We start from the raw sequence: 11,594 nt of genomic DNA on the forward strand, positions 1-11,594 counted from the left end.
CATGCAAACGAAACCAACAAAAATGGATAGATCTTACCCTCGTCTATCTTTTCTTCAACTTCAGCATATTCAAAATCCAACTCTAAATCGCCCTAAATCACGAGTGAATGTGCCTACTGAGTTTTGCTTTCTCCCTGTTCTTACACGCAGAGAATAGACGAGGAGGCCAGAGACAGTGTGCTTGCGCACTGAGCATAAGCATACTATATAAAAGAAAGAGGATCCCTGTAGTGTCGGCACAACAGGTTCCCACAGCCTCGGATTCCCTCAGCGTGTGAGTGATTCCCGCAATGCCGTCATATCCGCTGGGCAAAAGAAGTAAAAGCCGGAGTGATTCCCGGGGAGCAGCATCGCCAAAGCAACCAGTGTGGGAATGAGGGCTGTCATATCCGCTGAGTGTCGGCACAAACGGTCAAAGTTCATAGATTCCCGCGCGTGGGAATGAGGGCTGTCTGCGGGGAATCAGCGCCGTATGCGTCGGGGCGGACGCGCGTGCAGTAGGGTGGCCGCCAGCGCTGGTGGCGGCTGGGCCCACGCCTCGGCCCGCGAGCTGCAGCAGCTGTCGGCTAGGGTGCGGCAATAGCTGACGCTGCCGCCTACTACGATGGCGGCCGGGCCCACATGCCCTGCCCCGTTCCGTTTCCTGCTACACACTGTGCGAAAAACGTTATCCCATCGCCGGTCGCCTCCTGGCGTGGCGGCAGGTGCCACGTGTCGCCTGCCGCCACCGCTGAGGGGGTCTTTTTTATCAAATTGATCCACATGTAGTCTCTTTTGTCAATTCATCTGGTCAGGTGGTCCTTTTGGACAAAAAAATCCGCTCGATCAGCACCAGGGAACTATTTGTTTCAAGATAGCAATGAATATTCGGTGGAACACGGCTGCAACACACAGAACACAAAAGCCGGCCGCCGCCGCAGCATCTTCCATTCCATGATGGAGTGGAATGGAGATAGATAGATAGGTAGATAGATGCCGACGAGCATTGTCGAGCAGAGGACTCGCCGGAGATATATATGCCATCATTTGGTAGTGGCGTAGTGGTGCTACGACGTGACAGGCAGAGGTTCGAAACATCATCCTCGGTCGTTTTCTCTGGCTGCTGCCGCCTTTCCCAGTTTCCCCGGTGTCGCTGGTGCTGTCGTACTCTGCGATGCTCCATCGCCGTGATACCATCCATAATTTTTGCACAAAGATATCCTGCACACTCAGACACCAAAATAGTAGTTTCAGAAGACTTCAAGTTTTTCTAAAAAAGAGAGAGAAAGAGAAAAGAAAGTGAACTTGGAACATGCACGGAAATTCCCTTCAAAAGCACGAAACACATGCATGGAAATGGAAAACGAATCTGTGAACGCCATTCTTGTCCATGGGCTTTGTTGATGAAGGCATCGAACCCCTATGCCACCCGTCTCCCTGTTTCTTACAGATGCTCTGCGGCGGCGTGCAATCATATGGTTCAAGGGAAACTACCTGGCCTGTGCACTTTCTCTAAGACATGCTGAGCATGTGCTTGAAGACACATCGGTTCGATTCAAGCGGGCATGCATTCAAAGGGAAAGATCGGGGACCAAAAAATAGGTTTCAGTTTATGGGTTTCATTTCAGAAAGTAACCAGTATCACATCGTACCAGAATGCTGCACCCGGCATCATCAAGCAGCCGAACAGCATTCAGAAACTTTTCTTTGTACAAAGTGTGAAGAACACCACTGAAGCTGAGGGGCAAAACACACCTCTTTTCAGCTTCTGAATCTGCCGCAGCAGCTGAAAAGAAGTGGCCCATAGTCAGTTAGTCACTGCCTAAGCCAGGTAGGAAGACATGTGAGAAACACTAACTGACCACCACAGATCAACCATCTGAGTCGACAAGGCAAAATTTGCGTCGCGTAAGGGGAAGTGTACCGAGTTACTGCTTTTTGTACAAGAGTGAGCGGAGACCTGCCAGAGTAACAGGCTAAGACCAATTGTTCATGTGCATCCACAGGAGAACGGGTTGTATGACACCACATATGGGTTTCAGCGGGAACGCGGTCACTGACACAACGGGGTCTTCTACAGGCATTTCTCGCCCTCCGCTGACAGGGTGATGAGTCTATCTGCTGAATATGCGGCGGTGCTGCCATCGTCAACGCCTATCCTGGGGAGGCTCTTGTTTGATCCACACTGCGCTGCTGGATTCTTTGGAGCCACATTTTCTGCACAGAAACGTTAACAAGGTTTGATCAACAGAGAGAGGAAGATGCAAAATGCATCCCTTGGTATGCATGAGAATAAGATTTTCAAGCACCATACTAAGGTTAAGAGCGTTTTGTGGTTTAGAATTAAACCTGATGTCATGCACTCCTTGCTTGATGTAGGATGACTCTTCTCTTTTGGTAAAACACTCGATGACGGAGGTTTACAGATCACAGGAACCACAGTTGCTGCACTGGAATAGCTGGCTTCAGGCATGGTCTTTCTTGCAGGAACTTTAGGCACCTTGCTTTGCACACGGAGGTGAGGCGCCATGCTTTTTGGCGCACGGAGTTGCGGGGCCATACTTCTTGGTGCACAGAGCTCAGGCGCCATACTTCTTGGCGCACGGAGATGTGGTGCATTACTTCTTGGTGCACAAAGCTCAGGCGCCATACTTCTTGGCGCACGGAGATGCGGTGCCATGCTTCTTGGTGCACAGAGCTCAGGCGCCATACTTCTTGGCGCACGGAGATGTGGTGCCATACTTCTTGGTGCACAGAGCTCAGGCGCCATACTTGTCGCTGCGGAGAACTGAGGAACCCTACTTGGAGTATAGGCTTGACATGATACGCCTGGAGTTGCAGCAACACTTTCATGTGCCCTATTGGATGCAAGAGCGTCATGGGCTTCAGGTGTCGTACCTGGTGCAGCAGAATGCAGGCCTTCCATACTGACAGATGCAGTGTTCCCAGGTGTTGGTCTTGATACATGAGAGTCATGGCCTTCAGAACAGCTTCGTGCGAGGGTATCATGACCATTATATTCCATGCTTGGTCCAGAAGAATCCAAGCCATTAACACTGAGCAACGCACTCCTCACAAGGGCATCATGACCTAGAGGTGCCACCATGGATGCAAAAGGATCCTGGCTGTTAGTACAGCGGGATGAAGAGCTTTCCAAACACATACTTGGGGTGGGCGAATGCTGTCCTCGGACTGCACTCGCAGGAGAACCACCATATGTGGAATTCACAGGTTCACAATTCTCACGAAGTACACTTGGTGCTGGACCATCATGACTAGGAGTTGCAGATACAACATCTGTACTTGTCCCAATGCAGACAGATCCCAATGTTGCAGGACAACTGGTATTCTTTGCAGGAGAGTTGTACCATAATGACGGCTGCAATAGGAGGGAAGAAGTTAAGAACAGAAACGTGGTTGGCCACATTTGTCCAAGCCCACAACGTCCACAGACAAGGAATCGCTAAATATAAGAAAAAATACTGAAATGGCATGCACACAAAGTAGAGAATGACATGATACAACCTCTTTGGCAGCAATGAAAGGGAGAGTGGAAATATTGCAATGACTAAGGGGCTGTTTGGTTGGTTACTCAAAATGCCACACTTGTTTGGCCACACTTGTGGCATGCCAAGGATTGTGGCGGACAAAATCAGCGCCACACTTGTGGCGAGAAATTCTGCTGGAAAAAGCTCTTTGCATGTGTGGCGAGCCAAACCTTCATCAGCATCCAAACAGCTGCCTACGGAGCTGTGGCGTGCCGCACCTTTGGCGTGGCAAGGTAAGGCCGCCAACCAAACAGCCCCTAAACTATCGATTTGTCATTTGGGCCAACATTGGAAACAAAGCTTTCCAAGAAGATGCACAAACATTGTAAAACACAGTAAATACTATGCCAACTTTGTCGAACAGCACATGCTCCCTCCGCTCTGACCGTAAATATCTAAAACAGTATTTTGTTAACAGCTACAGTTACAAAATCACAATCAAAGAAACTGCTTTTGTTTACGAACCCAATGGTGTCTATTTTCATAAACCAAATATTGTTGGACTAATCGTTGGTCAAAGCACGAGCTTGGACAATCATGATACACCTCCTATTTTGAAACAGAGGTAAGTAGTAGTACTACACAAAAAAGCTAACCATGCCATCATTCCATCAAGAGAACAGCACCATTGCACCAGCAATAAATTTGGGGACTTTTACCTTATGAATAATTAAAAACATCTCAAAAGTAATATTCGATGCTCTCTTAGTCTAAGAATATAATAGGCACAAACCTCTAAAGGCTTGCCCCACTTTCTTAGCCCAAATCCCTAGTGTCACTCTTATTTTAGCCAATGTGGCTACAGTTGAGGCTCTCAGTTGGCACACTTTTGAGCCAAGCCACACTTTCACTTTGGCTAACTTAGGTTTGACATGCGTGGGCACCAACCAAAAATTGTTGTTCATAGGCATTAAGAAATATTCGCAGACGCATCACAAAACATTGCTCTGTACACCAGTCTTGCGTAATTCACTCTTGGTATGGTGATCATCAAATGTGTACTTAGATAAAGTATACTGCCAGAGTAACTTACACTGTATTTAAGTTTTGTTAAGGTATCCAGAAGTAATTTCTCTCCAACTATTATCATCATTTTCTTGACCATTTCATCACGAGTAATCTTATTTTCCTGTGTAATAAAATCATTTGAATGAATAGACAGAAGCAAACTGACTGCAAAATTCAGTGACAATTGATAACAAAATAGAAGTTGCCAAGAAGGCAATACCTTCAACTCCTCATAGTGGCGATAGAGCAATTCCCTCGCTAAAGACGATATACTGTCTTGTATTGTCTCAAAGAGCAATCTGAATGAAATCCATGGAGACGTTGGCCCTTCATCAGTTTGACATAGTACCTACATACAAGTCATAGATGTCAGATCAACAGGAGATTATTAGCTTATGACAGCACTAGAAGTGCTTTTTAACACAGAAGGCACAGAGAGCAGTACTTGGAGGTAAAGTTAAAATTTGACAAACATACAACAACAAAACAACAACAACAACAACAACAACAACAACAAAGCCTTTAGTCCCAAACAAGTTGGGGGTAGGTTAGAGGTGAAACCCATAAGATCTCGCGACCTAAAATTTGACAAACATACTCTGGCAAAAATTGCTAATACTCAAAGACACATCCAAGCAAACAGTATGCTTGTAACCCGTTAGCTCCTATTGGGAAGTACTCCCTACGTTCATAAATATAAGATGTTCAAACTTTTTTCTGAATCGGATGTATATAGACACATTTTAGTGTGTTTGTTCATTCATTTCAGTCCGTATGTAGTCCATATTCAAATATCCGAAACATCTTATATTTGCGAACGAAGGGAGTACCATGATAAGAGTTCAGGTGACTCACTGATTGAAGAATAGAAGGATCCACTTTCACTTCACCTGGAGGTGGGCGCAACCATAAACCCTTTAAGCTACGAAAATACTCTGTAAATAAGTACAGTCAAAGTGGATCAGTCATTTATCTCATGTAAACATACATGATAAGAAATTCAACACTAAACGACTTAGCATACCTTGAACTTTTGGAGCAAGCCTGAAACTTATAAGGTATTCCAGAGAAATATTAGTGCTTCGGTGTGATGGCCAGATCACATAATAGTTTGGGTTTGAGCAATCATCAACGCCAGAATCATAAATGCCTAGAAACTCCTCCTGTGAACCTGGTTTGATAACTCCTGTTTTGCCCAATATGGCTCGGCACAACAACATATACTGTACCCCTTTTTCGTCAACATCACAAAGACCAACACTGCAAAATAATAAAATGTTATGCAACATCCACTGATATGTAACTAAAACAGACCATTGAAACTACAAAATGAAATGACAACCTTGTAAAGGCGCGGTTTTCAGGTGACAGATAAATGCCATCGGCCATTACCGTATCATGAGTGTTTTTTCCAGTGCTAACAAAACCATTAACTATAACACTGACAATGTCTTGCTTTCTGGATCCAAGCCATCCATATTTTGCATTTGCATTGCCAGACTTCTGTCCTGTCAACCTCAACTGTTTCTCAAAAGCTTCAAGTCTACGCTGTGCAGGGATATCCTTTGGAGAGTACCGATGAATATGAAGAATGTTGTTAGGCACTGCAAATGAACCCATACCAGAGAGGAAAAGGTTCTGAACAAACAGAAAGCTTTCGCTACCTCTTTCAACATGTACAATCTTCTTACGCAATATATCTAAAGCACAAGAACTCTGTATAACTGGAGGGCTGGCTTCAAGCATAGCTTGTTTCGCCACATCAGATGGAGGCTTCACAACATTACCCCTAACGGAACCTAGTGCAGCACCTTCAACAACATTTCTGCTCAACTTTGCGGATTCTTCAACTTCCTCATCAAAGAATGAAGACGGAAAAGACCAGTTGTTAGTCCCATCAAGCCATGCAACAGATCGCTGTTTCCTCGTTTTTAGGTTCACCAAGGTCATTGATAAGAAATCAATAAGTAGAGGCTGGTCATCCATCACAACAACGATACTAGATTTGTCACCTCCGAATGCATCAACAATGGATGTGACTATTTTGTCAGGGAAGTCACACCATGAACCTTGTTTGTAAAACACGACACGACTTGGCGCCCCACTTTTCAGGTAATTAACACAATCATTAGCAAGATTAGGTTGGCTGTGACAACTGTGAGCAGGTAAATCCGATGAGGATCCGCTGTGCACCATAGAAGATACATTATCAATTTCAGTATGATGGGACTTGCTGTTTTTCGCCAAGCAATCATCATCGGGCTTGCGCTTCAGGCACAAAGCCTTAGACTTTTGCAGTGGATCCATGGGTGCTTTACTTCCTAATAGAAAAACAAAGAAACATGGCAATGGGTGATCCTAATATGATAGAAAATTTACAGTTCTTCCCTTACTTTTTTAATATTTATCTCATAAGTATAACACGATCCTGTAAGGCAACAGTAAATGTAAGTGTAACACGGAACACACAGATACATCAGAAAGTCTTAATCAGCACTACTTTGCAAATAGAAGTGGACTTCATCAGAGCACAAGTCAAATGACTAGATATGGAAATGGTTCAAATACAGGAATCATCATTCAGTGAACGTTTTCTTCAAAGAGGCAGGCAGTAAAGTACTCCCTCCGTCCCAAAATAAGTGTCTTGAGCTTAGTACAAATTTGTACTAGAGCTAGTACAAAGTCGAGACACTTATTTCGGGACGGAGGGAGTATTCAAGTACTTGTCTGCGGTGTCTTTTGATATGTAAATCAGTATATAGAAGTAGACAATACAACTTATGGGCATCCTGAGTTCCTGACTAAGTGACTATGCTTCTCGAAGAGGCCACAGATTATTCCAGAGACTCAAATGCTGCCAATAAGAGTAGAGAATACAAGCTATTGACATATGAAACTACCATTTTTTAATGTATCTTACATTATACTACCTCTGTTTGTTTTTATAAGACGTTTTAGACTTTCAGACACTGTTCAAAAACAGCACAAAGCAAGTTGTCTGAACGTCTTATAAAAACAAACGGAGGGAGTACTTGATTCAATCTTTGGTAAGACAACAACAGTTGCATAAGCAGGGATCTTCATTAATCTCTTGCAAACAGCAGCATAATCATGCACTTGGCAGGAAATATTTGATACAGAAAGATAATATAAAACCAGTAATAACTCATCAAAGAAAATTACTTACATAGATACTACTTTCAGGTGCAATGCAAAATAAAAGAAATAGTTAAAATGTTGCGAAAGCATTCAAGTAGAAAAAAAATCTGATTGGGGCGCTGGGGGCAAACTATAGAAGTGGGGGGCCTGAGGCTTGTACAAATTCACATAGTTCTGGCGTCTTTTTTCTTCTAAAATACAAAGAAATTATGTCCGAATTACATATTTTGAGTGGGGTCCTAGGCCCTCAACGTGGGTTCAAGATTTTTCTTGTATAGGTGCCGAATCGCAAATGTCTAAGCGCATTTAAAACAGGGCACTAATAAATCCAGTAATCCACCACTGTGCGAACGGAAAAGGAAAGGGAAACCCCTTCTAAAGCAACTAGCGTCTATGAGTGAAGGGAAAAACCCTACTTGAAATGGAATTAAACCGAACAAAAGAAGAAGAAACTTCCCGCAAAAACAAAAAAAAGAAGAAACGAAATAAAAATCCAGATTTTTTTTATAAAACAACTAGAGGACTCCTATGAGGCTATGAGCAACCAAACCGAAAATTCTTACAAGGACAAGCAACGCAGATGATGCAGCAAAGGGGGAGGGAGGGATGACGCGAGGGAACGAGAGGAACGGGGCCTTACAAACACAGAGGAGGGAGGACCCGTCGCCGGAGGGGACGCGGGCGCGCGGCGGTGGAAGTGACGGGTGCGGTCAGTAGGGCGGCGACGACGGCACCCTCTCCCGCGCCTCCGGTGCTTCCACGGCCTCCGACATCCGGGACGGGGTTTCTCGCGGCGAGGCTGGAGAGCTCGGAGTCGGAGGAGAGAAATGGAGGAGACGGGACACGTGGGCTGGACTGGCACGCAGGGACGCTGGCCCGTTCTGATGATGATGCGTGCAAGGCCCGTTGATCGGGCGCTTTCGCGCTGGTTCCTATTCGGCGCTCAGTGCGCTGGTTAAAGGCGTCCCCGGTTTTGGAAAGCTTCAAGAAGCTGTCGACCGTTTTTCTTTCTTTGTTCGTTCTTTATTATTTTTGTTTTTACTTTTTATTACTTAATATCATTAAAATTTTCCTTTTCAAATTCGTGATTTTTTAGAAAATCAAAAACAATTTTTAATTTTTTAGTTCATGAACATTTTTCAAATCTGCACATTCATAATTTTTAAAAATCCATGAAACTTGTTTCAGTTCCTGAATACTTTTCAAATCTGTGAACACTTTTCAAATAGGTGAAATTCTTTCAAATTCGCAATTTCATATTTTTAAAATTTTATAAACTTTTCTGAAGCATGAAAGTTTTCCCAGATTTGAAAAAAATGAACCCGTGTGTTTTCCTAAGATTCAACGGTCAACCAGTCGGCCTGTGTGCTTGATGAGCAAGCTACTCGCTCGCATAGCTGTGCCGGCCCATGCAAGGGGGCGCGCGAGCGCGGACTAGGAGCACTCCTCTTTCACGGCCTTCTGGGTTGGGAGCCTTATCAAGCTCGCTGTGTCAATTTGCTGACCAAACGCACATGACGGGCGCACGGGACTGGGCCAACCCACTTCGGAAGAGAGAACTGATATTTTTGTTTTTTATTGATTTTCTATATGTTTTCAACTAGTTTCCTTTTACAAACACACAGTTTTTGTTTTCATTCTAAGAAATCAACCATTTTAAAAAAAATTGAGAACAATTTTAAAAATTCCAGAATATTCTTCAGAAAAACATGATTTTTTTGAATTTAAGTATGCGAAAATATGTTTAAAATATGAATGATTTTTAAATTATGTGAACATTTTTTAAAAAATATGATAATTTTCAAATTTATAGATTTTTGTTAAAAAAGACGTGATTTTTTTTAAAAAAAATTGCGTCAAAAATATGAATAAAGCTAATGGATGAAAAGAAGAAACTAGAACCAGAAGGAACATGAAAAATGGCTCTAAAACCAACTGCTAGCGAACAAATGTAAAAAATATGGTCTTGCCTTACTACGCTAACGGGCTTGACCCGTGATGATCGCCCTGTGCGAATCCTTGAGAAACTAAGGCAATGAGCATGATATAGGAAATGTCTTCTATGTTTTGTGATCGAGTGGGAGGGGGGTGACTAGTCGCTTAACTCATTCTTTCTACTTTTCTTTTCTTTTACTGTAAGTCCAAATGCCCCAGTCTAATGGACTACATGATGTCAAATATGAAGGAATAACTAACATCAACACTACAATTAACATTTCACCATTCAGTTTACTACTGATAGGCCATCAATGATGAGCATTATTGATGATGGGTCATTGTTAATCCACCAACGATAACCAGTAGACAACTGGTGTCGGAAGTCACCACTAATGGGCAATATGGTGACCCGCGAGAGGTGAACAGAGTGGTCGGGCATGTGTGCCAAAACACTGACGACCACTCAGCTCCGGCGGGTGGCTACTACTGATCCGTCAACGATGAGGTACCACCGTTGATGGGCCACACCTCTAGCCCATCAACACCACCCTTGCTTCGCCATCCAAAACCTCTGGTGCCGCTCCCACTCTCCACTCCGTCTCAGGCCAACCAGTAGAGCTTGACTCCAACATGAAACAATGAACCCAAGGTCAAACAAAGATACTTGTTAACCTAGCCCAATGTGTATCCGTAGCCTTCCCTGTTTTGAGAATCTCATATTTCTTCATAGCACGAGTGTCATTGGTATGTTCTATCGCCTGTTCCTAGGTAAGTAGATTTTCTACCAGCGAAGTAGAATTAGCCTGAGAATCAGCAGCTAAGAATGTGGGGCACCCTGCTTTTGTCATCTGCCCGTCTCATAGCCTCTGACACTCTCTCTTAGCTTACTCCTTAGCCCACCTCCGCATCGACAACTTCTCTCCTCACCATCGGACCTGCCTCCCTAAGGGCCACAATGGGTACCTGCAGTCTACCGGGTTCATGCGCCCCATATGCCATTGGATCTACATGTCCTCATCGACCTCTCCCAATCGCCTCGTCTTCCCACCGGTCGCCTCCCTCCGCGCCATCGAATCCACCTCCCCAACGGCCACAACATGCCAGGCATGTCCCTTGAATACATGTGCCACCACTTTTAGATATTGTATTCGTTCCCACGGTACAACAAGTTTCAACCACCTAGCTAAACAAAAAACTTCCCACAGTGAACATGCTTAACCTGCAGGGTCATGTCTGTATATTACCGAACCTGTAGGGTTGTACACGTTTAACGACTAGTGGTTTTTAGAGAAGTAGGAGTACATAGGACTATGAGAGAAGGGCACTGAAAGAGTTCTGGATGGTTCTGTATGGATTTGGGAGCGTCCCAGAAGTGCTCGAGAGTATCCTAGAAGTTCTTGAGAGCATCCTGGTTTTTTAGAAGCCATCGGAAGGTTATAGAGCGCACCAGAAAGTTCTGGAGTTTCTAGAGGGTCCTAGTGGGTTGCCCCTGGCTATCCCAAGGGGTAGCGCCATGATACGGCTCCAACGTATCTACTTTTCCAAACACTTTTGCCCTTATTTTGGACTCTAACTTGTATGATTTGAATGGAACTAACCCGGACTGACGCTGTTTTCAGCAGAATTGCCATGATGTTGTTTTATGTGCAGAAAACAAAAATTCTTGGAATGACCTGAAACTCCACGGGATATCTTACAGTAAATAATAAAAAATCCTCGCCAAAGATGAAGACCAGGGGGCCCACACCCTTCTCACGAGGGTGGGCGGCGCCCCCCTAGGGCGTGCCCCCCTACCTCGTGGGCCCCCTGGAGACCCCCCGACTCCAACTCCAACTCTATATAACTGCTTTCGGGGAGAAAAAATAGGAGAGAAAAATCATCGCGTTTTATGATACGGAGCCGCCGCCAAGCCCTAAAACCTCTCGGGATGGCTGATCTGGAGTCCGTTCGGGGCTCCGGAGA

At 44.4% G+C, this 11,594-nt stretch overlaps 1 protein-coding gene across 1 annotated transcript; it reads right to left on the minus strand.

Annotated features, from left to right (window-relative positions):
• Positions 1-765: 765 nt before the first annotated feature.
• Positions 766-8,570, minus strand: LOC125519816 (inactive poly [ADP-ribose] polymerase RCD1-like). The gene is made up of 8 exons (XM_048684585.1): positions 8,335-8,570; positions 5,878-6,856; positions 5,560-5,795; positions 5,391-5,470; positions 4,756-4,884; positions 4,561-4,656; positions 2,329-3,358; positions 766-2,196 (listed from the first exon to the last, which is right to left on the minus strand). Exons 2-8 carry the CDS (start codon positions 6,840-6,842, stop codon positions 2,054-2,056), a joined length of 2,679 nt encoding a protein of 892 aa, XP_048540542.1. The 5' UTR covers positions 6,843-6,856; positions 8,335-8,570; the 3' UTR covers positions 766-2,053.
• Between the last annotated feature and the right edge of the window lie 3,024 nt (positions 8,571-11,594).

This window comes from Triticum urartu, chromosome 7, assembly GCF_003073215.2.
Source record: "Triticum urartu cultivar G1812 chromosome 7, Tu2.1, whole genome shotgun sequence".
In the NCBI taxonomy this organism is placed as follows: domain Eukaryota; kingdom Viridiplantae; phylum Streptophyta; class Magnoliopsida; order Poales; family Poaceae; genus Triticum; species Triticum urartu.

Bases quoted from the DNA above. Each gene is read 5' to 3' on its own strand.
- LOC125519816 (XM_048684585.1), bottom strand. From the start codon at position 6,842: ATGGATCCACTGCAAAAGTCTAAGGCTTTGTGCCTGAAGCGCAAGCCC. The intron at 5,796-5,877 runs GTTGTCATTTCA...ATTATTTTGCAG, and splicing joins GAAAACCGCGCCTTTACAAG to TGTTGGTCTTTGTGATGTTG. The intron at 4,657-4,755 runs GTATTGCCTTCT...TTTATTACACAG, and splicing joins GCCACTATGAGGAGTTGAAG to GAAAATAAGATTACTCGTGA.